This window comes from Tenrec ecaudatus, chromosome 2, assembly GCF_050624435.1.
Source record: "Tenrec ecaudatus isolate mTenEca1 chromosome 2, mTenEca1.hap1, whole genome shotgun sequence".
NCBI classification, from domain to species: domain Eukaryota; kingdom Metazoa; phylum Chordata; class Mammalia; order Afrosoricida; family Tenrecidae; genus Tenrec; species Tenrec ecaudatus.
Genome location: NC_134531.1, coordinates 9713910 through 9738187, shown reverse-complemented (window position 1 = coordinate 9738187; position 24278 = coordinate 9713910). Strand labels below are relative to the sequence as shown.

General features: G+C 47.3%; 1 protein-coding gene across 2 annotated transcripts in view; it reads left to right on the top strand.

Moving 5' to 3' along the window:
• Positions 1–24278, top strand: part of CTNND2 (catenin delta 2) — a 473556-nt gene that overhangs the window by 49841 nt on the left and 399437 nt on the right. For both annotated transcript variants that reach the window (XM_075542985.1, XM_075542984.1), the window contains exon 3: positions 8902–9096. In XM_075542985.1, the coding sequence (XP_075399100.1) occupies positions 9024–9096 (73 nt within the window). In that variant the 5' untranslated portion in view covers positions 8902–9023. The remainder of the gene's footprint in view (positions 1–8901; positions 9097–24278) is intronic.

Here is a 24278-nt window from a genome sequence, read left to right as displayed (position 1 = left end):
ACATTTGGAAAGCTGGGTGGGGATTCTGGGCCCTTACAAACATCGGCTTGTGTGTCGGTCTGTAGAACAGAAACCATGAGGAGCAACACCTTGCTCTGGCTTATTCCAGGGAACCACTAGTGATGGTGCCCTGTGATGATTCTAGAAGCTACGCTCTCAGATGTCCAGTTTGAGGATCACAGGGGTGAGGTGTTGAGAAGCAGCTGTAGAGAAATACAATACCACTTGCCAAATTGTATCCCTCTTTTTGTTTAGAAAGTGTGTCAATGAGGCTGGCCTTGACTTGCTAAAGGCCTTGTTAGTAACGCGCCAAATGATAGCTTGGCTTGAACCCGTAGGTGAAAAAAAAAAACCCTGCTCCTGTTTGACCATTAAGTTGCTGCCAGAAGAAGCTAGGGCCCTGGGTCTGAAGCAAATCATGCAGATGAGACCTTTTCAAGCAACCTTAAGGAGTCCTGGTGGGTTGGACCGCTATTTACAAGGTCGGTGGTTCAAACCCATCAGCTGCTTCCTAGGAGAAGGATGAGGTTCTCTGCTCCCATAAAAATGTACAGCCTGTGAAATCCTGTTAGACTTGTTCTGACTTGGATTGAGTTCAATGTCACTGGGTCCAGAAACCATAATAGTTCACAGATTCAGTGTTTGTTGCAAATTGATCTCGTTTAAGACTGACATTCCAAACCAGACACCACAGTATGTGGCCTTTCTGTTCCAAGATAATTAAAATTTAAACCTAACACCTCTCCACCTCTCCCCTTGTGTTAGGTTGGCTGTCTGGAGAAACAGATCCAAGAACACTTATATTTGTAAAAGAAAGAGCTCAATGTCAAAGAAAGCATCCCAGTCCAGGTTCAAGTCCATGAGTCTGATATTAGCCCATAAGTTCAATACTAGCCCATAAATCTCCCTTCATACTCCTGCAGCCACATGCAATAATCCTCAATGCAGGAAGATCATAGGTCAGTGGGTGAAGTCTTGTGAATCCAATGGCGGTATATGCATCACAGGGCTGGCTTGCTCAGGTCTCAGCGTGGCTCCACATGGCTTGTCAACAGGAAAGTGAAGCAGAGAGAAAGAGGCTTTCTTAGGGCACAGCACCTCTCTGTGTGGCTTGTCAACAGGATGGTCCCCGAATTCTCATGAGAAGGTCACGTCCACCACGAGGAGGAGTCAGGCTGTGACCTGATTGACAGGCTAGACTCCACCCCTACACTTATTTACCAAGTTGACATAATATTCCGTAACTGCCACACCCCTATTTCTAGTTCTGTCTAGGCCCTGCTGAGAAGGTTTCAGGGTGCTAGCTGGAATCTTTTGAAGGGTTCCCCCACCAGCTTCAGCTGAGACGACCTCTCCCTAGAAACATGTTGCCCATGTACTGCTAGTATTCAGTGTACTTCTTCCCGGTGCGTTGGGCATGTGGGCTTGTCACCCCAGCAAATTTGCCTCTCCCAAAATCAGCACTTGGTTTGATGTGCCAAGACCTTAGGTCCTTATGGAGGCAAAGGAGCAAAGAGAAGTGGGGTGTGGGCTTCTAGAATCTACCATCCAGTGGTCAGAATCTACCATCTCGGACGTCAGAAGGGATTTTCCAAAAGAGGCTCACTGCAGGAATTAGGCTCCCTGGTGCAGTCGACACCTCGTTCTTCTGCTGCTCTCAGAGGCATCGCTGCCTTTCTTAGGCCAGAAACTAAAACTCCCCCACAGAAAGTCTCCACCGCTTCCCCAAGTTCAGGAGCAGATGTTTCTGTGGATGTTCCGAAGCTCCTGCCCCAAAGCGCCTGGTAAGAACTTCATCTCACATGTGGTCGTCAAGACCCCACCTCTGTCCTCAGATCCACCAACCATGTACTGAACCATGCAGGATCCAGCACCTGGGATTCTGACATCATTCTGACCCCTGTCCTCCACCCAGGCTTGCTGATTCAGGAGGCCAGCAGTGGGTTTTAACTCTGATGCTGTTGGAAGCGTTTTCCTGTTGGACATCCACCGCAGACCTTCTATCAGGGTTCAGCGGCCCTGAGCAGAGCACGTGGAATCTAGGCGAGGGCTTTCCTAGAAGCGTCTGAGAAAAACCAGCAATGTCGTTTGAAACATTCCCACCGCCCCATGCCCATGAAGCCCGTGGTATTCCAGGTAGCCTCAGCAAACTCCTGGACACTCTTCATGATCTTTTAATTTCATTTCTCCATCTTTTTGAAGCTCCCTTGTATTATGAAAGGGAGGCTTGGCTTAGTAGTTTAGTGAGGAAGCTGTTGGCTGCTAACCCAAACGTTGGTGGTTCGGATCAACCAACTGCTCCATGGAGGGAAATCCAGCACTTGCTTCTGTAAAGATCACAGACTTGGACGCCCTTAGGGACAGCTCTCCTCTGCCCTGTTAGTCACCAGGAGTGGAATTGACTAAACAGTATTGGCTTTACTTTAGTTTTTGGTAGACGGAAAGACATCCTCTTCTCTAGATGGGACTAAGCTAGCCTGATCACTGGGGTCTTGGGGGGCCCAGACATGGGCTAGCCACCCACTACTCAGGTCAACCACACTGTAGCAGCTTCAAGCTAAACACCTTCCAGTGGCCATGGCAACTAAAGACCAAAGGCTAATATGGTTGTCAGGTGCCTTTTGGGCCTATGTGGTTCCCGCTGTTGGACCAGCAGCTGACTGTACCCTCACCTGGGTCTTCTCTGAGACTACTTAATGCTGCGTCTTAGTATTGACCTTAGTATTGCTATGTCTGTCTCCTGGGTATCAGAAGTATGCCAGATTCCAAGTTCCTTAACAAGCAAATTTAAAGTTCTCTAGTGACCAGATAGCAGGAGCCCTGGTGGCAAAATGGTTACATGTTTGGCTGCTAAGATCAGCAGTTCAAAACCACCAGCCACTCTGTAGGGGAAAGATAGGGCTTTCTACTCTTGTAAAGAGTTAATGTCTTGGAAACCCACAGGGGCCGTTCTACCCTGACCCACAGGGTCGCAATGGGTCAGCATCGACCCGATGGCAGTGGATGTATAAAGGAGAGGATGTAAAGGGGTCCCAATGAATAACTGAATGGACCAATCTTAGTCTGTTCAGTCGAGTAGTCAGCCTAGCACAGTACTAAGGACTACGGTGTGAAGAATGTGAGAAATGAAGGGCTGAGCATTGCCACAGTCTTCAGGTGGCTGTCTTCTCCTTTTGGAGCCCCGGTGGCATGATGAGTTACAGGGGGGGCTGCTGACCGCAAGGGCAGCAGTGTGTGCCCACAGGCTGCTTGGGGGAGAGAGATGAGGCTTCCTGCTACCTTCAAGTCGGTTAGGTGCCTTCAAGTTGGTTCCAAATCATAGCGGCCTTGGTGGAACAGAGCACAACACCCCCCGGCCCTGCACCATCCCCATAGTTGCTGTAAAGATGTACATCCTCGAAAACCCCACAGGGCACAGTGATACTCTGGCCTACAGGCTCGCAATGAGAAGGTAACCACTCGGCGGCAGTGAGTCTGTTTGCTTGCTTGCTTAATTCTTCTTTTGATTTTTTCTGGGTCCCCTATTTTGTTTTTTTTTCAGGGACAGAATGGCTTGTGGAGTGACCCCTGCATTAGAATCCTGAGATGTGGGAGCACTTGTTCCATGCACATCATCCCTCCCCCACCCCCTTCATAAGCTGATCAAGCCAGATCTCGTGAAATCAGCATTTTAGCTGGGCAGGGAGGAGTGGGTCGCGGGGCTCTTTGGGGAAAGCACTCTGATCTGACAGCTGAGCATCTCCCAGGGAATGGAAGGTCACCTGAGCAAGCACCAAGGACCTGGAGCAGACTCTTCAGCTGGGCATTGCTCAGCGACCACTCCGTGGTTGTGTCTGAGCTCTTCCCGACCATTCCGCATCCCTGTGGTAGAAACCGAGTTGCTGTGGTTATGAGTTGAGAATTCAGAACATCCTGCACCATTATTTCAGTAGCCTGAGAACTCTTGAAGGGCTCATAAATACATGGCATTTCCTGCAACAGACAATGAATGTGGATTAATTAGTTGCTACTCAAGCCAACCTATAAATGCTATGAGACGCCTCTCCTGTGTGGGGTGTGCCTTTGCTGTGTGCTGGTTCTCTCTGCCTGGCTTGTCAGCTCTGTGCACAGAGGACAGCCCCACGAGTGGAACGCTCTGGACCTTGATAGTTACATTTGTATGCTCTTCTGTCGCTTGGTCACATCGTTCCTGCCTGAGTGGGACGAGGCTTATTTTGTGACTTTACCAATAGGGCAAAGTCCACTGGTATGAAAGGGCTTCATGTTTTGATTCCAAGATCCCAGGGGATGGGAACATCAGCTCAGGTCATGTCACCTTAGGGGCTACAGGGCACTTTCCCATGCGAACGAGGTCCCCTTGATGCCCATACGCTTGAGGAGCCTGGAACTCAAAGATTCAAGGATTTCCCTGGATTCAGCCAGGGGGTTAGAGTTTGACCTAAAGTACAGCCCCACATCTTCCAAGTACAGCCCCACATTCTGTCCAAGAAATAGCAATATAGTTTCGACGTCAGCACGTGTTTCTGTTCACCACCCCAAAACGATGGGGCATTATGCCTCAGTGTTCCAAAGAGCACTTTACATGTGCCCAAGCTGATGGTGAATCACGGTTGGAAGCTTCTACATAAGAGTTGTGCATGCAGACGGTGGTCCTGGTGGAAATAGACCAAGCTCAGCAGAGCACCTCCAAAGTCGTGTGCCCCTCCACTCACCTGTGGTCTCACGCACTCACCTCTTGGAGCCCTGGGACCCCTCCTCCATGAAGTGCCAAGGAGTGATGGGTTCTTAGCTAGCAGACTAGCCATTCAAGTCAACCCTAGCAGTAGAGAAGAGGAAATGGCATTGAGGCCAGACCAGGTGGTAGCTCTTATCCCAATCACCCTGCAGGTTTGCCCGCATTTTCCAGGGCTCCTGGGCCTGTGAGGGGGCATGGTCTGCACAGAGCACAGGTGAGCCTAATGCAATGTCTCTGTGTCATTCGCCCTCCTGGATCACTGCTCCCTCCTAAGGTTGCACCTCTATGCTTCGGATGTGAGTCTTCAAGCCCTCGTTCTGAAACGTATTATGCGTGAAAGTCTAGTGTCAGAGCCCTCATGACTCAGGGACTTCGTCGCTGAAGAGAAGAAGGAGGAACACATGTGTTTGATGGAACTGAAGTGTAACAACGGGCATGTGGAAATCATGGCTGAAATTGGTCAGGACGAGTTTCCCACACTCTGCTGCTTCCTTCACTAGGAGGATGTCTCCAGTGAGGGGCTTCTCCATGCTTGTGGCCTGGTCTCCAGAAAATCCTGTGACCCATCCCCGTTTCTTAGGATTTTAGCATGCTAGGCTTCTGACCCTCAGCTTAGTCAAGTTCAAATTCCCAGAAATGTTCTCCATGATCTTGAGTGGCAGGGACACTTAGCCTTGACATCTGTGCGTTTTGGCCAAGTGTCAAGTGTCTCATTGTGTCCAGTGAAAATAGTGTCACTGGAGTTGTTGGCAAGGACCTAAGTTCTCATGATGGCTTTTGAGACCCAGGGAATGCTTAGCACTCTCTCCAGTAGAGCACAGCAGGGAAAGAGCATTGCACTGCCCACCAGTGCGGGCTCTGCAAATCAGTGCATCCGTACTTCATCTAAAGGCTTTTTGGAACTTTCCCAGAAGAGGTTGGTGTGGGAAATTTATCTCAACCCGTCCCCAATTCAATACCCTTGTGCGTGTGGACCTTACACTTTCTTGTTCATGTGTACCGTATACTTTCTTGTTTGTGTGGACCTTACACTTCCTTGTTCGTGTGGACTTTATACTTCCTTTTCATGTGGACCTTATACTTCCTTGTTCGTGTGGACCTTATACTTCCTTGTTCATGTGGACCTTACACTTCCTTGTTCGTGTGGACCTTATACTTCCTTGTTCGTGTGAACCTTACACTTCCTTGTCCGTGTGGACCTTATACTTCCTTGTTCATGTGGACCTTACACTTCCTTGTTCGTGTGGACCTTACACTCCCTTGTTCATGTGGACCTTACGCTTCCTTGTCCGTGTGGACCTTACACTCCCTTATTCGTGTGGACCTTACACTTCCTTGTTTGTGTGGACCTTACACTTTTTTGTTCCTGTGGACCTTACACTTCCTTGTTCGTGTGGACCTTACACTTCCTTGTTCGTGTGGACCTTATACTTTCTTTTTCTTGAGCAGGCATTGTAGGACACATAATGGAGAGTCAAGGATCCACAGAGGTCCAGTCAGATTTATCAACATAATTTGGACATTTGTCCAAATGAATCGTTACATTCATTTCTGATTCCTTTGTTGCATTTTGGGATGCCATGTAAATGAAGATAACAGATAGATTTGCACAGGTAGACTAAGATTGTGACGCCCCGTCTTCAGTCATTTGCACGTCCTCAGTGTTTATCAGTGGGTATTTGGGGGCAGCGGAGAGCATTGCTGATTAACACAAGAGGGAGAATGTTACTACGCGACATCAACTGAAGATGAATAGCATCCTTGACTAGACAATGTTTGGATGTAACGGCTGGTCCCTTGTTTTCCAACGTTTAATTCCTTGGCAATATTGTCAAAACCTTTAGCAGAAAGAAAGATTGACAGCAGACCCTCCAAGCCAGTTGTGCTTAAATACACTCCTGCAAAAATATGAGCCGGGGACCATATTCATTGCGATGTTGGCACTTGATAAATCAGATGCAATGAACCTAATTATGCAAAACAGTCATTCCAATCTATTATTCATGTGAATGCTATCGAAATCAGAACTTATTTAATTACTGGCGAAGGGAAATGTAAGGAACTCGCCTGCCCTCGTCCTCTCCTTTCCCGAAAACCTTCCGTTTACTTTTCACGCACACTGTAGTCACAGAGCACTGCCCCGTCATTCAGAAAGCCTTTGTTTTCTGTTTGTTTACATCGGAGGCAGTCTGCGCTCCAGAGAAGGCGTCCTGGCGGTGTACTGGCTTGTGCGCTGGGTTGCTAATGGCAAGGTCAGAGGTTTGTGAAGATGAAATTCTGTTCTCCCGTAAGGTAGATCAGTCTTGGAAACCCACAGGGCAGTTCTGCAAGATGCTAAAGAGGCGTTAGCCTGGTGGCCAGTGACTAAGCACTTGGCTGCTCACCCAAACAGAAGCGGTCAAGGCCACTCTGCAGGGGAGACGTGTGACTGAGAGCGTCCGTGGAGACGACTCTCCCTGCCATGGAGTCAATGCTGACTCACAGCGACTCCCTGTGGGTTCCCGAGACGGCAGCTGTTTACAGGAGTAAAAAGCTCAGTCCCTCTTCCTCAGAGCTGTGGTGGCGTCCACCTGCTGACACACAGATCACAGCCCACACTTCTTTTCTTATCACCGCCATGGAAGCGATATGGGGAAGTTCTTCTTGGTCCTCGGGGGCTACCACGTATTGGAATCGACTCCATGGAAACAGGTTTTTATATTCTTTATGCTAAAAGGGCTAGGAAAATAGAATTTGTGTGCCACACCAAAACTTTTGAGTAGCCGGGTATAGCTTCAGCAGATCTGTCTCTTGCTGCTGTTGTCGTTGTTGTCGGCCAGCTGCCATCCTTTCTCTCCGACCTAAGGACGACCCCACGGCCGACAAAGAAAATGCTGTCCTTTCCTGCCCCGTCTTCATGAGCTATCGAGAAGTGGGTTGTTGTAGCCCACAGGGTTTTCCATGGGGGATTCCTGGAAGTAGATAAACCATCTCTTTCATCCTAGTGCATCCTAGTCTGGAGCCAGTTCAGTATCTTGGAAGCACACCAGCTTCCATTGACAGATGGGTGGGGGCTTCGCTTTGCTTGAGGACTGTTGGACACCCTCTACCCTAGGTCTCCTGCATGTGAGGTGAGGCTTCCACCACCGAGCTGCCAGCTCCTCTTGCATGTATACTACGCAAGGGTTTTAGAATCCTCTGGCTACATGATTCTGAAGAAGTCACTCCATTGTTGAGCACTGGAAGACTTGGTCTTTAAAATCATCCGCAGTCGTTGACAACCATTTGTGCCTTTCCAGCGGATGGTACACCAACTGCGTATGCCTCCACTTGGAGGATGGGAGGAAGCGAAGGACAGGAGAATTCAGAAACTTTTCTTTCCTCGACTACCGGCTCCTCAAAGGAGCCCTGGTGGTCGGTGTAAGGGCTTGTATGTTGGGCTGCTAAGCCAGGTCAGCAGTTGGAAACAACCAGCCAGCCCTGCCTGGGGAGAAAGATGAGGTTTTCGACTCCTGTAAAGAGTTAGTCTTGGAAACCCACAGGGGCATTTCTATCCTCTCCTGTAGGTCTCCATGAGTTGGAATGGACTAGATGGGGGTGTGTGTGTGTGTGTGTGTGCGCGCGCGCGCGCACGCGCACACGCAAGTCTTGACTAGTCCTGTTCACTCACAGTAGTCCTGGGAAAATCTGGGGGTGGACACTCTGTTGGGTCAGTCTTCAGCAACCACCTCACGACGGCTGGCCCTCGTGCATTATTCGTGGATTGGTGGATTCTTGGAGCCTGCTGTGCAGTGGAAGGGGCAGTGACGGTGGGATAATGAGGAGGCTCTAGGATTGACCGGCAGGCTGTTTCCTTTAGTGGGGAACCCAGCGACATGCATCAGACTGTGAGGAAAGTGATGTGTCCCTGGCCTCGTCCACCCCGGATTTATCTGGGGAGCATTGTATGCCTTATAGGGAGATCGGGTTGGGTGAGTAGGTGGGTGGGGGGAGCAAAGCAGCTGGGTGCTGCTGATAAGCTGATTAGCGTGATGTATTGCTGCCATTGCATGTTACTCATTTGCTTTTCCGCAGATTTCATCAGTTCATTCCTAAAAGAGGCTATTTTCAAATGGGTCTTTGATATCACCAGTCCTGCTTGAATGGTGGCTGGGGCCTCATCTATCTCTCTCTGTACTTGATTTCAGCTGGGTCCCGAGCCTCCTACAGCAGCCAGCACGGCCATCTAGGGCCAGAGCTGCGGGCACTGCAGTCTCCAGAGCACCACATAGACCCCATTTATGAGGACCGCGTCTACCAGAAGCCCCCTATGAGGAGCCTCAGCCAGAGCCAGGGGGACACTCTGCCGCCAGCTCACACTGGCACCTACCGCACGAGCACAGGTAGGTACCAGCCCCCTTATAGGCGACGGCATCAGCCGCACTCCCCATGGAAGGTTCGGAGTGTGTGTGTGTGTGTGTGTGTGTCTATATATGTGATGTGTGTTTGTGTGTGCATGTGGGTGTTGAGTGTGTACATGTGTAGGATATGTGGATTGCAGTGTGCATGCACCATCTGTGTGGTGTGTGATGTATGTGTGCACGTGTGTGGACTTTGTGTGTATGTGTGGTACGTGCACATGGTGACTTAGTGTATGTATATAGTCTGTGCATGTGTGTGGTATATGATGCAGTGTATTTATATGGTGTGTGAGTCAGGGTGGGGTATGTTTTGCCTGCTGTGTGTGCAGATGTTATGTGTGTAGTTTGTGTACCTGGTATTTTCGGAGTTTGGTGTGTGTAGTATGCATGTTTTCTGTGTGTAATCAATGTATTTGGTGTGTGGTATGGGTTATGTGTGGACTATGTTGTGTTTGGTTCGTAGCTTTCTGTTGTGTGTGTGGAGTATGTCCTATGATAGGTGTTGTGGGTGTGGAGTACAGATGTTGGGCGTGTGTCTATGGTGTGTGTTTTGAGGTATGTTGGGTGCTGATTTTTCTAGTGTGCTGTGCATGTATGTGCGTGGGTGTGTGCTGTGTATGATGACCGTTCACCTGTGTTTGATGATGGTAGTCGAAGTATCCGGGACTCCCTGTTGAGCCCTCCCAGACTGAGGAGAAGCATTGGGTTGGTTCCATGTCCGTGTGACCCTGAGGGACAGGCCAGAACTGCTCTGTGGGATTTTGAAAGCTATAAATCTTTATGGGAGCAGATAGCCCATCTTTAGCCCTCAGACCCCCTGGTGTGTTTGAACCACCAAACTGCAGTTAGCAGCCCAACATTGAGACCTTGCCCCATGAGGCCTCCTTAGAAAGGAACACAGTGAGCGCTAGAAGTTGATTGTTCAACTCGGGCCATGTGAAGGGAGCACCGCATATGAGTGGGACGTGTCTGAATTAACGTATTTAATGAGTACATGTTCGCCAAGGAAACAGGGCTAACACACACATGGCTGGTGCTGGTAATGGATTTGTAATGATAGAGCCTACCTAGTTATCAAGATTAGAAAAGAAATATTTGTTAAATATGTATTTTGAAAGGCGAGCTAAGAATTTATTCCATTCACTTTATTAGATTAAATCATAGGAAATAGATGTCTCAGGGTCTGATATTAGCACTCTGATATGGTTCAATCAATTACATAGCTCTCTGAGATTAAATATGTATTATGGACCAAGCACAACCAGCAGCTTCACGGGGGTGGGAAAAAGACATGTGTGTTCTAGAATATGTACCATTTGCAAAATAATTGGTGTCGTCTCTTGATGATACGTACTAAAAGTGACTTATTTTAACCACTGAATCATTATCATTGAAGAACCTGAAGAATCACGTGTTCTCATGCTCCACTTGGCCAAGTAACGCTAGAACAGAGTGTATCATGGGTGCCAAGTTCATGTGGTTTTGGGGTGCCATCAAGTAGGTCCCCGTTCAAATTGACCTTCTGCACAGCAGGATGAAAAACTGCTGGCCCTGCACCAGCCTCCCTGTTGTACGTTGCGGTGACTGTTTTGATCCATCTTGAGAGCCATTCCTCTTTTTCACTGTCCTACTTTATGAAGCATGAGGCCCTATTCCAGGAACCTGTCCCTCCTGATAACATGCCCCAAGTATGTGGACTAAGTCGCATCAGCTGTGCTTCTAAGGGGCCTCCTGGCTGTACGTCTGCTAAGACATATTTGGGAGTTCTGCAGGTAGGTCACACTACTTTCATAGCTCAGAGTGTGTAAGCACAGGCAAGCACTAGGCCAGGAGAGCCGATGATCAGAGACGCAGAGTTTGGACCAGGTCCCTGCATCCTCAGCTGGCTGTAACTTCTAGATCATGAAGTGGATCCTAGCAATTGTGACTTAGCAATAGGATGCTAATCACACTGTTTGAAGTTAAGCCGGGCTCAGTTGTCTCTACAGCTGATCATTGACACTTACATTCCAATATTTTACTGTCTCTGACGAAGAGATGCACCAAACATGCTTTCTTTCATATGTGACGCCATGACTGCCACCCCGTGTTCTAAAGAGGACACAGACCCCTCGATTCTTGTGTGAGTACTTCGCTCACCTTTGGCAAGTGAGGCCCTCTACTGTCTAGTTTGCATGTTGTTAAGGAAGCTTTATTGTATTTCCATGTGGCCCTTTCCAAAGATGAAGACAATAGTCAATGGCGTACAATCTCTAATCTGAATGAAAACTGACAACAAAAGGATTATGTTGACTCTCCCTCCATTGTCATGTACTTTTAGAATAGTCTCTTATTATCGAACTATGAGGGGTAAAAGTGGAAAACCAGTACAATAAGAAGCAAACTCAATTCATCTATGTCACATTAAAAGCAGGAGGAAATATGCCCACTTAATAGTCCCCCCCCAAAAAAATTAATGCCCCAGGGCTCTCCCCATGTTTATACAAGGCCCATGAGCTGCGTGATGTCCTTCTCCAGGGACTGCCCTCTACTGACCACATCAGCAGAGGGTGTAAGAGGAAGTCTTGCCATCGTTGTCTGTATATATATATATATATATATATATATATATATATATATATATATATAGAGAGAGAGAGAGAGAGAGAGAGAGAGAGAGAGAGAGAGAGAGAGAGAATCTTTCCTAAATTGCTTGTCAGGCATGATGGTGGCCCCTCAAATGGGGGTTCTTGGCGCCTGCTCTGGTCCTGAGACCTCTCCCAGTCGTCAATCCTCTCATTTATTGAGCTGCTGTCACACAAGGAGCACACATGGAAGGCTTTAACAAAAAGAAAGGTCTTTTCTCACAGGGCAGGAGGCTCGATGTCTGAATTCAGAGCTCCAGGAAAGGGCGTTCCCTGTTTTAGGGCTTCGGACGAGGGTTTTGTCTCACCGGCGTCTGCTGCTGCCTCTGTGGAGCCCCTTGCCCTCAGTCGCACTCCATCTCAGTGTCTTGCTTGTCCTCATTTGTCCTTTTTCTATTTTGCAAGAGTTTGACTCAACAAACTATAGGCTACGTTAATCCAGTCCCGATCATGTAACACAGGCTCCCCGGGCCCTAGTGGGCATGGTACCAGACATGTTTTGTAGAGACAGTTCGGTCCCTCACAGAAGGGTTGGTTGTTCATGTATGTCTGTCTCAGTGTCTGCAGCCATACTCTGTACCAACTCCGGTTCCCTTCATTTTTCTTGTTTTCTGCACACGTTTTTTTCCTGTTCTACAAACATGTTCTACATTCCGCCCACTGCCGTATTTATCGCTGGACCTCCCTCCCTTTAGAGCAACATGGAGGTTAGCTCAGGTACTAACCCAACCACCCTGTGCAGTCACCGGAGGCTGGCATGCTGCTAGGATGGCGAACATGTTTCAGCAGAGTTTTCAGACTAAGATGAGCTGAAAAGAAAGGCCGTCTTCCGTTAATAAGCTAGTTAACACCCTACGGATTAGGAAATCTGTCCCTAGTGTGTACTTATCATGGGCCAACTTGATGACGAGGCTGACAGAGCTGAGGAACAAGCAGGGAGATAGCAGCTCCAGGGGTCAGGAACTTAGACAATGGAGATGAGACATAGTAAGCTCCCCAGCCTGCATGCCATAAGGAGCCCTGGTGCTGTGGTGGGTCACACGTTGCACTGCGAACCATGAGGTCAGCAGTTCAACTCATCAGCTGTTCCCCAAGAAATAAGATGAGGCTTTCTGTTTCCCAAAAGATTTCCAACCTTGGAAACCCACCAGTGCAAGTCTGCGCTGCCCGGTGGGGTCATGGGGAGTCAGCACTGACTCTGTAGCAGTGAGTTTGGTTTTTTACTTTGGTGATCTCTCCACCACATGGGCATGTCTCGGCTCCTCCCCTCGGGCTCAACCTCCCGCCCTCTTCTTCCATCTCTCCTCTCTCTGCAGACCTTCCTGCTGCATCTTTTCTTCTCAGCTGCCACAGAGAGGCCACTAGCATCTGAGACTTTGAGTTGGCATTTAGGTTTCCCCAAAACGTCCTCTGAACTTGCATAAACCCCAAAGCTAGCCAGCTGCTGGTCCCTTTGTGTTGAGACAAGCTGGCATTGCAGTTTCGGTGTTTGGCTTTTTGATCCTAGGACTGAGGGAATCCTCTGCCAGGCTTCCCTTCACTGTTGTTGTTGTTGTGTGTGTGTGTGTGTGTGTTTCCTCTTGTAAATCCAGCACCAAATGTATGCTTGTGAGTGTTCATTTGACAGAAATGTTTTATCCCTTGGGTGTGAATGAGCTGCTCTAAGAGTTTTACGTAGCTCACAAACATGCCTCCATTGCAGGCTCCTCTCTTCCTACACCTGCTTACCCTAGTCAGAGAGCATGAAGCCTTGTCTCCGCCAGGCAGTGTTGGTGGTTGAAATGCCAGGACCTGGTTATTCTGTGGCTGATTGCTTTGCTGAAGGAAAGCTCGTGGTGTGGAAGCTCAGATCTGCTTCTTTCCTGTGTTTGTTTGGTTCTTGATTTTCTTTTCCTCCTTTTGTTGCTTTCTCCCATTTCCATTGTGTTCTCCTTTTGAATTGAGATCTCATCTTTTGCTGACAGTCTAGCCTGGAGTTTAGTAGGGATTAAAAGGAAAACCACCAAACAAATAGGTAAATAAAAAGTCCAACAGTAGACATTTGCATAGTGCATGAGGAGATAAGATTGGAGACCTTGTACACATCTCTGTACCTATTGGAGAAAGTGGGGGCTCAGTGGTCAAATCCCTACCTTCAATCCCTGGTCAGTGCACTGCAAGAGCAGCTACCCCATCGGTCAGTGGAGACTTGCATGTTGCCAAGCTGATGAGCAATCTTCAAAGAGCTTTCAGTTTAACCTAGACTGGGAAGATGGCCAGGCCATCTGCCCATGAGAATTGTGCATCACAATGCTCTGATCCCTTGTGCACGGAAACGCCATGAGTTGTGGCCATCGCAATAATAGCTGCCCCAGCATTGAGCTGATCAGGGACATTGTTGGCCAAAAAGCTACCATCTGAAGAGGTCTTCAGCTCCTCACCCTACACCTAACTCGAACACCTTCTTACTCTGACATCCTGGCTAGCTGGAACACAGGGACCTGGGAGCTTTCTCTCCCAGATAGTCAAAGAGAAAGGAGAAGACTTGTAGGTTGGCTTCCCTGCCTCCTGGTCCCTGGATATGCTCTTTTGTAAGAAAGCAAAATAGCAGAGCAACCCCCTGCATGGCCAAGGAGAGGACGTGGGCATACAAGGGTTCACTGACAGCTTTGAGATCTAGAAACATAAGAGTTTACAGAGTCCTATCAGGAACAAACAGTGAGCTGGTCAACTGGTCAACCAGACACCACCTAGCGCACACCAACTCATGGATAGGCCAGCCACCGGTCCCTTCTTGAGAGGTAGGCAAATGCAGAGAGAGAGACCACCAGTGCTCCTGTTATCGCAAGGGGGTGGAATTTCTGAACTGAGACAGAAACAGGAGACTAGACAGCTGCAAGGTTGCATGAATAGCCCCACCCACCTTTAACAGATGATTAATCCAGTGTCTGAGGCTTTCCCGCCTGCAAGAAGAACATGTCAAGAGGTATAATTTCAGCAAAGGTGTCTGTTTAGATAAAACATACATTTCATCTTGGATGCTGCTTGTCAGAACACGCTCCAGTACAATGAGGCACACGGCAAATCAAGGAAGGCCTTATCCCCACGCATTGGCTTAGAGGAGAGTCTCACGCAGACACGCGCACGTACACAAACATGCTAATGAAGCTAACTAAACCCACCAGTCATTTGATCCACATTTGACACTCACAAACGCAGACGGCACCCATGGGAATCAGTGGGATGACCCGTGTCTGCTGTGACAGTGGTCACACCGGTTTCCATTTGGAAACAAATGATTCTGACCAAGTATTAAAGCCAGCTTTCGGCCATGCATGTGGCAGCTTGTCACAAAGAGAGGCTCGTCCTGCATTGCCACCCATCCTGTGGGAAACCGGTTCACTGCTTCCACGAGGTTGGCCAGGATCCCAAGATGAAAGGAAAACAGAGAGCAATAAAAACATCAGCATGGATGGAGAACAGTGTGTTTAAAAAAACCCAAATCCTATGCCGGAATGGCCAGCGTCTAATGAAATTGTAGATGAATTGCACATCCCCCTCACACGCAAAATGTTTCCTTGAGCCTAAAGTGGCATGTAGATAATATCCTGCTATCAAAATAGTTTCCACGTAAGGAATCACTTGAATCCAGACAAATGGGGAATATTAGCAGCTCTGAACATAAAATAGAGTGGTTTCTATGACCAAAATCCCCAAACTCACAGCCACCCAGTCGATTCCAACTCACAGTGACCCTATAGGACGGTAGAACTGCCCCTGTGGGTTCCCGTCATAGTGACCCCCCTGTCCTGGATCCTGTCCTGGACCGTCCCCACCATGGTTGTAACCACTGAGCAGCTCCATCTTGACCTTTCCCTTTTTTAGCTGCCCTTGCACTATATACCAAGCACGGGCTGGCCTCTCGGGATAACATATTCACAGGATGTGAAACAAAGTCTTGTGAGATTATTTATTTATATAACATCTTTCATCCTCTTTCGGGACCTTCCTTTGTTTCTCCCGCCTCAAATTTCTTTTCATCCGTTTGAGACCTTGCACTTTATCCTTTTCTCATGGACAGTGCATAAGCTTATCACCGTTTAGCATAATCAATCAGAGTATTTCTTTTTGTTATAAAGGAAGCCCCTCCCTCTCTTTCAAACAAAGGCAAGACCCCCATCACCCCTCCCTCTTTTCCACACTGTAGAGAGAGCCTTTCTCTGAATAGCTCAATAGAAACAAAAGGAGCATTTTCTGAGCAGCACAGGTATTGGATGAAGTACCAAGTCCGCTGCTGAAGAAGCTCCCGTTGAAATCTCTCCAAAGAGACAGGCAATGCAGTTCATTGTCTTCCAAGAGCTTATTGAAGAGACAAGGGGCTGTTTGCAGAGCAAGTGAGAAGAGAGAGGAGTGTGTTGACAGAGCTGAGGAAGCACTGCCCACTTAGTGTTTGCCATGAGGATGTTCCGTGAATAGAGCAATTCTACAAGGGGGACTCTGGTCAGCCGCACTCGGAAACACAAATAAAAAGGCTGTACCAAAGGGTAGAAATTTTTAAAAAGGCATTCTATTCAACAGGAGTCTTTCAGTAGTGTGACAACATTCTAATTATCCACACTAATGGATACGCCCAGCTAAGTCTCAAAGTTCAAGCTTCACCGAAGGCATTGACCAGGGCCCAGGAATTGATGGAAATGCTGCAGGCGGAGGAAGCACTGGAGGGACTCACTGGCCGATGTAAAGAAATCCGGAAAACAGGTCCTGGACACCAACCTTGTGGAAGAGATCCGTCTTTGTATCCATTCAACAAGGAAAAGAATGCTCACACTGTCCAACAACATTGTTAATATCACCTACAAGTAAAATTTAGCTGAGGATCGTTCAATAGCCATTGCAGCAGTACTTTGATAGGAAGCTGCCAGAAATCCAAGCTGGATTCAAAAGAGGACGTGGAACAAGGGATATCACTGCTGATGCCCGATAGATCTTGGCTGAAAGCAATGAATACCAGGAAAAAATGTTTACTTGTGCTTTTTTGACTATGCAGGAAAGCATAGTCAAACATAACTGTGTGGATCATGACAAAAGATACCTTGAGATCAGTGGGAATTCCAGCGCATGTCATGTGCCCAGGCAGAGCCTGCACATGGATCGAGAGGCCGCTAGTGCTGATCTGCAATGGAATAGTGCATAGCTTGAAGTCAGGACAGGTGTGTGTTAGGATCGTATCCTCTCCCTGTACTTACTCAGTCTCTAAGCTGAGCAGGTCATCAGAGAAGTTGGATTAGATGAAGAAGACTACGACATCAAGTCTGGAGAAAGGCTTATTAACAACCTGAGGTAAGCAGATGGCACAGCCTCACTTGCTGAAAGTCAGGAAGTCTCAAACCACTTGCTGGGGAAGATCCAGGGTTGCAGCCCTAAGTGTGGATTACGGCTCAATGTAAATAAGACTAAAATCCTCCAAACGGGCCATCAGGTAACATCACCTTCATAAACGGAGAAAAGCTTGAAGCAGTCGGTGCTCATGGAAGCGGCCGTCAAAAGATCAAACATATGTCGCACAGGACAACTTGTCAAGACCACTTGAGAGGGTTGAACATCAGTCAAAGAGGTCACTTTGAAGACTGGGGTGTGCTTGACTCCAGCCACGGTTTTCCATTGTCTCATATGCATGTGGAAGTTGGACACTGAATAAAGAACACAGACATTGAATTGATGCCTTTTATTATGGTGCTGGAAAAGATTCTTCAAAGTACTCTGGACTGCCCCCAAACCACACAGATCTATTTTGGAATACGTCCAGTCTGATGCTCCTCAGAAGCAAGAATGACAAGACTGTCACACATATTTTGGACATGCTGTTAGGAAAGACCATTCCCTGGAAAAGGGCGTCATGCTTGGTGAAGTGGAGGGGCAGCTTGAGACAGGAAGACCCTTGTTGGGATGGACTGACATTGTGGCTGCAACAGTGAGCTCAGGCATGGCAACAGTTCTGAGCGTGGCGTCGGACTAGGCAGTGTTTCATTCCATTGGACACCGGGTCGCTATGGGCCAGGACAGGTTCAATGGTGCCTTGAAATAAAAAAGTTTCAGTAGTACCAAATGAAAGATGTGAACCCTGAATCTAACATTTGGAGAAATTCATTTTTTATGTCATTCTTTACCCTAAAAATAAGGAATGGGTCTGCTCCATAGCTGATGATTGATTCTTGATTTGAGACCTGTGAGATTCTCACACGTCTCATTTTCAGTGGTTTTATATCTACTCACTGCTGGGGAGTGGATTACCATTCATAGCAACTTACAAGGACAGAGGAGAGCTGCCCCACAGGGTTTCCAAGGTTGTAAATCTTCAGAGAACGGGACTGCAGCCTCCCTTTCCTGGGAAGGAGCTGAGCCTTGACTTGCTGATCAGGAGCTCGGCTCTTAACCAAACCACAGAAGCGCCATGATTCCTCATTGATACATAGAACCTGCCCTTAGAGGTACCGCATGAAAGTCTTGGCATTTGGTGGTATATTAAGTATGTCCTTTGCCTTGCTGTGTCTCCCTCAGGTTCGTTAGCAGCAGTATCAGTTTGCATTCCCATCTTAAGTTCTGAAATTCTCCTCATCTCTTGTGATCAAGTTCAAATTCTAGATATTTTTGAGAGGGCCATTCTTAATTGATCACAGTGTGATTGTGAATGAATGCGATCTTTGTGTTAGTCTGGGTAGTCTAGAGAAACAAATTCATAGGCACTTATATGTGTATAAGAAAGAGGTTTATATACAAGAACAATTGAATAGTGAGATACCATCCCAGCTCAGTCTGGATCAAGTCCATAAGTCCGATATTAGCCCATATGCCTGATACCTATCTATAAAGTCCTCTTCAGACTCATGAAACACATGCAATGACGCTGAAGACAGGAAGATCATAGGCCAGTGGGTGGAAAGTCTTGTGGATCCAGTGGCAGTGGAAGCATCTCAGTTCTGGCAGGGGTCTCTACATGGCTCTGTCAGCTCCTGAGCTCTAGTGTAGCTCCATGGGTCTTCTCCACAGGAATGTCTCCAGGGAGTGAACGTGTCTTCCCTTCAGCAAGTTATCTCCTAGCGCCTCCAAATGAGGTCATCAAGCTGCAACCCGATTGACAGGCTTTCCTCCATCCCTCCACTCCTAAGTCTCAAATTGACAACAGATAATGTAACTACCACAATCTCTCTCAAAAGTCTTTCTCCACCTTATATTTCATAGCCCACCCTCTTTTCTCTTACTATATTAATACTATTGATTAAACGCAGACTAATCTTTTTTCCTTAAAGTTACACTCAAATAATTGTATGCATTAGCATTCTTGGCTTTTCCTAGACATCAGTGAAGTTGGATTTCTGCATAAGTTTTCTTTATATATATTTTAATTTTCACAGTCTTCTTGATGTTAAATTCACTTACATACAATTCAATGGTTTTATTGTGTTTAAGAGTTGTGTAATCATCACCACAATCAATTTGAGAATGTTTTCTTCATTCTTATACTTTTTGTTATTAGCTCCTCCTTTCCCCCCAACATCCCTTGCCATAACCCTCCAAAAGAAAAACGCTCACTACCATCTAGTCAATGTGGACTCATAGCGATCCTATAGGACAGGGAAGAACTGCCCCCTGTAAGGTTCTGAGACTGTAGCGCTTTATAGGAGTTGAAAAGCCCATCTTTCTCTGGAGAATCTGCAGTTGGTTTCAAATTGTGGACCTTGTAGTTAGCAGCCTGGGGCATGACCACTATACCACCAGGGCTCCTGCCATAACCTGAAAAAACTATTGACCCAATTGGTAGCTCTGTAGAGTTACCAATCCTAGATTTCATATAAAGCAAAGCATTCACCCTCACCCCCCACCAAAAAAAAACCCAAGCCCAACCACAATAGCAAAATAAGAGTGAAAATCTTCAATGGAAAAGAAGGCAGAAAATAATAAATACTGGGAAAAAAGTTAAAAGAATCAGAAGGGAGAAGAAATGATGGGATTTAAAATTTTAGTCTAACTACGTATATACACACTCACTCATTAGTACTTGGTGATTCAGACTCCTAGTCTGCAGGATAGAGTAAAGCAGAGTAGGCTGCCCCTGTGACGTTCTGAGGCTGTCAATCTTTATGGAGCAGAAAGCATCCTCTTTCTCCCTTGGAGAGGCTGCTGGGCTTCAGCTGGGAACAGCACAGACTCCACTATGCCAGCAGGACTCTATTTTCTTACGTTGTTGGTAGGCGCCTTTGAGTTAGTTCCAACTTAGAGAGACCCTGTGCACAACAGAAGGAAACACTGCCGAGTCCCGTGCCCTCCTCACAGTTGCTCTTATGTGTGAACCCACCTGTCGAAGGCCTTATTTGCTATCCCTCTACTCTGTCAAGCATGAGTTCCTTCTCCAGGGACTGATCTCATGTAGCTCTTTAATTTTGATTTCACAGGAAATGTTAGAAACCATTGAATTCATTTGCTTGATCATTGTTTTTTGCTAATGATACTCAGATGGCTAATTCTAATAAACCCATCCCTTTTTTTCCGAGTTAGTATACATTTCGACATGTCTCCTCTTGTTCCTGAGGTGTTGAGTAATTCACCCGTTATGCACTTAGGAGATTTTCAACCCAGTCCCATTTGTCATGTTGCTTGTAAGCCTCAATGTAGGGAGCCAATAGAGACTTTGCTCCATCAGTGACTCGCTGACCTGGGGTAGGTTACTTCCTCTCTCTGTGCCTCAGTTTCCTCATCTGCAAAATCCTCTCATAAGGTGATTTGCAGCTAGGCAAGTAAAACAAAAGAATAACTATCCCACAGAGGAGCGCTGAGACCGCTGCACAATCGCAGGGCTCCCGCCTCAATTCAGAGTGCGCAATCCCCTCTGCTGTTAATGGTATGCCATGTTATTAATGGGAGGGAGTCATAACAATGGCTCATCTGTGTAGCTTTATATATATTTAACCCAAGCACAGACCCAATGGGACCCTCTTACTCTCTTCTTCTTGCGTCCCAGGACACTAGGGGTTAGGACGTTCATTAGCTCGGACCCCCAGGCTCAGCATGGAAATGCACCTGCTGTCAGGGTGGATGCCAAGCTGTGCCCACATTCCAGGAGAAGTCCCTTCCCCCAGAAGGTCAAAGTAAAGGCAAATTCTGTTAGGTGCTCTCCAGTCAGCTCTCGCTGACATTCAGCCCATGCACAACAGAACAACCCTCTTTCCCCGCCCCTCCCCGCCCATCCTGCCTCTTCTTCACAACTCTCCTGGTGTTTGAGCCCATTGTTGCAGCCTCCCTGTCAGTCCGCCTCCCTGAGGGCCTTCCTCTTGTTTACCAGTCATCTGTTTTACCAAGCAGGATGACCTCTTCCAGGGCCTGGACCCGCAGACACAGTCCAGAGTAAATACCTGTCGTTGTTGTTAGGTTCCACGGCGACTGTTCTGACCCATAGAGACCCTGTGCACAAAAGAGCCAAATTATATTTATTAACGTTATTAAATCTCTTCCACCTGTTGCTATACTGAGATGTTGCCTTTCTATTTCTGCGAATTGAATTTCACACTATTTCCACTTTTTGACCAAATTACTCATACATCTCTTCCTCCCCCCCCCCGTTTCTTTAAACCTCCTTTGTTAGTCTTTATTCAAATTTGAGCTCTTTTTAGAATGTGTGTGTGTGTGTGTGTTGTGTGTGTGTGGTTAGTTTGGTTGTTCCTAGGACCTGTCTTGTTGTTTTTAAGAAAGACACCTGTTTGGGCTATGTCATTATTTCTTAATGTCTGCCAGTTTGTCCTCTTTGTGAAATCATTGTATTTTAAGACATTACTAATGAACAGGTTTGTCTAGGAAGAAATTTCCATTCTGATATTTGTAATTATTTTCAGCTAGCTTGAATGTGGACAGAAGCTCCTGGAGGGGGATCCCAAGGGGCTCTGATGATGCAGAGCAGAGCCTGATGACATAGTGGTTCCTCACTGGGCTGCGATCTTCAAGGTCAGCAGTTTGAAACCACCAGCCGCTCTGCAGGAGGAAGATGAGGCTTTCTATTCCAGGACATATTTACGGTCTCGGAAACCCGCAGGGGCCGTTCTAGCCTGCCCTGTAGGGTCGCCCTCAGTCTGAACAGACTCACGGGCAGAGGGAGAGGGAGATGACATAGAAGTTCAGCGCTGATGCTAGCTGAAAGGTTGGAAGTTGGAAGGTCAGGAGCCCACTCTAACTCCCTGGAAGGAAGAGAGAGGCTTTCTGCTCCCATCATGGCTGCAGACTCGGTAATCCTATGGGGCATTCTATTCTGTCCTGTAGGGCCACTGTGCGTCAGAACCAGCTGAAGGATGACAGGTCAGGGGAAAATGCCTCTCTGTGGACATGTCAGATGCGTCCCTTTCCCGCTTTCGCCCTGGTCTCCTGGCTGACTTGTCCTTACTCTTCGGGAAAATGAAACTCTGCTTCCCCGTTAGCATCAGTCTTCCGAGAGCACGTTTTCACCTCCCCTGAATTGTAAAACCATTCCCATCATAAGATGAAGCGCTTTCTTGATAGGTTTTCCCGTGTGCGTTTTCACTGAAAGCTTGTTAATAGTAATGTGTGTTTTTCGAGAAAATAAGTGCTCGATGGGTCCTCAAAAAGTCAGTGACACGAGCCCACCATTGCCTCCAGATAAGGCCGTCGGCTTCGATCGAGATCCCCCACCCTGCAGTCCCCTGGGGCAGCCCTGTGCTGCTCTATGGGTCCTTCGGAGTCAGACTGGACAAGAAGACAAGCCCTTGGGAGTTGATCTTCCTTTTTCTGCGGGAATTGTGTACAGGCATATTAATGTTAACTCCTCTGTTCATTTAAAGTTTATTGCTCTAAAGCAACGGTTCTCAACCTGTGGGTCGTGGCCCCTTTGGGGGGTTCCAATGACCCTTTCACAAGGGTTGCCCAATTCATAACAGTAGCAAAATGACAGTGATGAGGTAGCAACAAAAATAATTTCACGATTGGGAATCACCACCACATGAGGAACTGTGTTAAAGGGTCGCGGCGTTAGGAAGGTTGAGAACCACGGCTCTAGAGCAATTGGTTGGTAATTTCACACATTAGGGTAACCCTCGTCATCTGGAAGCACTAGGCTTGTGGCGGACGCAGACTTTCTGTCCGAGCGTCTTTCTGAGCTCCCTTTGAAGGTTTGCTCATGTGAGGGAGCTTAGCACCTTCACATTGTCCGAGTGTGAGCTGAGGGACTGCACGTGCGCAGAAAAGAAGAGCTCTCTGCACAGCATCCAGTCTCAAGATCAGATTGCGCTCCCCCGTGCCCTGGGCATCTGCTTGTCCTTTCAGTCCGATTCCCCTCACTTCCTCTCGCCAGTCTTTTTCCTCCATGCTGAGTAGTGACTTTGCTTTTCTTCCCACTGTGAGAGGGAACAGTCTGCCCTTGTTTTCAAAGACAGACTCAGGAGGTCAGCCTTGGAGGCTCTGACTGACAACGCCAGCCCCAAACTTAGGAGGAGGCTCCATTTCCACCCCTTCATCATAACTCAGTTCTGATGTACGTCCAACACCCCCACCCCTCTTTCTTTTTAAGGTTTTCATTGTGATCATATTCTTTATAACTCCACTTTTGGGGGGTTTTGTTTTGTATTTAGGGCTACCTACACGGGGACATTAAAAAGTTTATGAGAAAATGGAATTAAAATTTAATAGAATTTTCCCACAAGCTTCCTGAAGCCACCTCTTATCACTGACAGTAAAACCCTCTGTTGCTGGGTCAACTCTGACTCACCATCACCCTAAGGATCAGATGGACACAAACAGACTGTTGAAGTGTGGTTCTTCATCATTTGAATTTGTCACAAGTCAGGGACTACTCACACTCAGGACTCAGTAACGCATAAGGCTCTCTTGGTAGAAATGGTCATTTCTGAACATTAACTCTTCTCTGGGTATATTGATGCAGAAATCTCAAGAGTAACAACCTTGTTGAATATGGATAATTGCTAATGACTCCTAGAGACCTGATGGTGTAATGGTGATGAGTTATCTTGCTAACTGCAAGGTCAGCAGTTCAAAACCACCAACTGCTCCGTGGAAGAAAGATGGGTTTTTCTACTCCCGTAAACATTTACAGTCTCAGAAGCCCGCAGGGGACATTCTCCCTTGTCCTGTAGGGCTGCTATGAGTCGGCATCAACGTGCTGGCAGTGAGTTTGAGTTTTGTTTTGTTTTTGAGCACGTAGTAACTCGTCACAATCTCATCACATCAAAGATGCTGTTTTCGTTAGGTGTCAATTAAACCTCAGAAGTCAAAGCGTTCTGAGAACCAGATAGAATTGGTGAGATAAGATGAAGTGGAAGGAATCCTGAAACAGAAGAATAGGAATCGAGATGGGAATGGGCAAGTTGAGTTTAGTAACTGGCATACAAGCTTCTCCAAACGTCTGGACCATTAGGCCAATACGAAAGATGCAAGTGCCCGAAGTCAAACTGCCTGAGAGGCCACTCTTGCTCTCGCATACATGCCTCTCGCGATTCCATTTGCTCTAATGGCAGCTTGAGTTCTGAGAGATGCACAGGAGAAGCC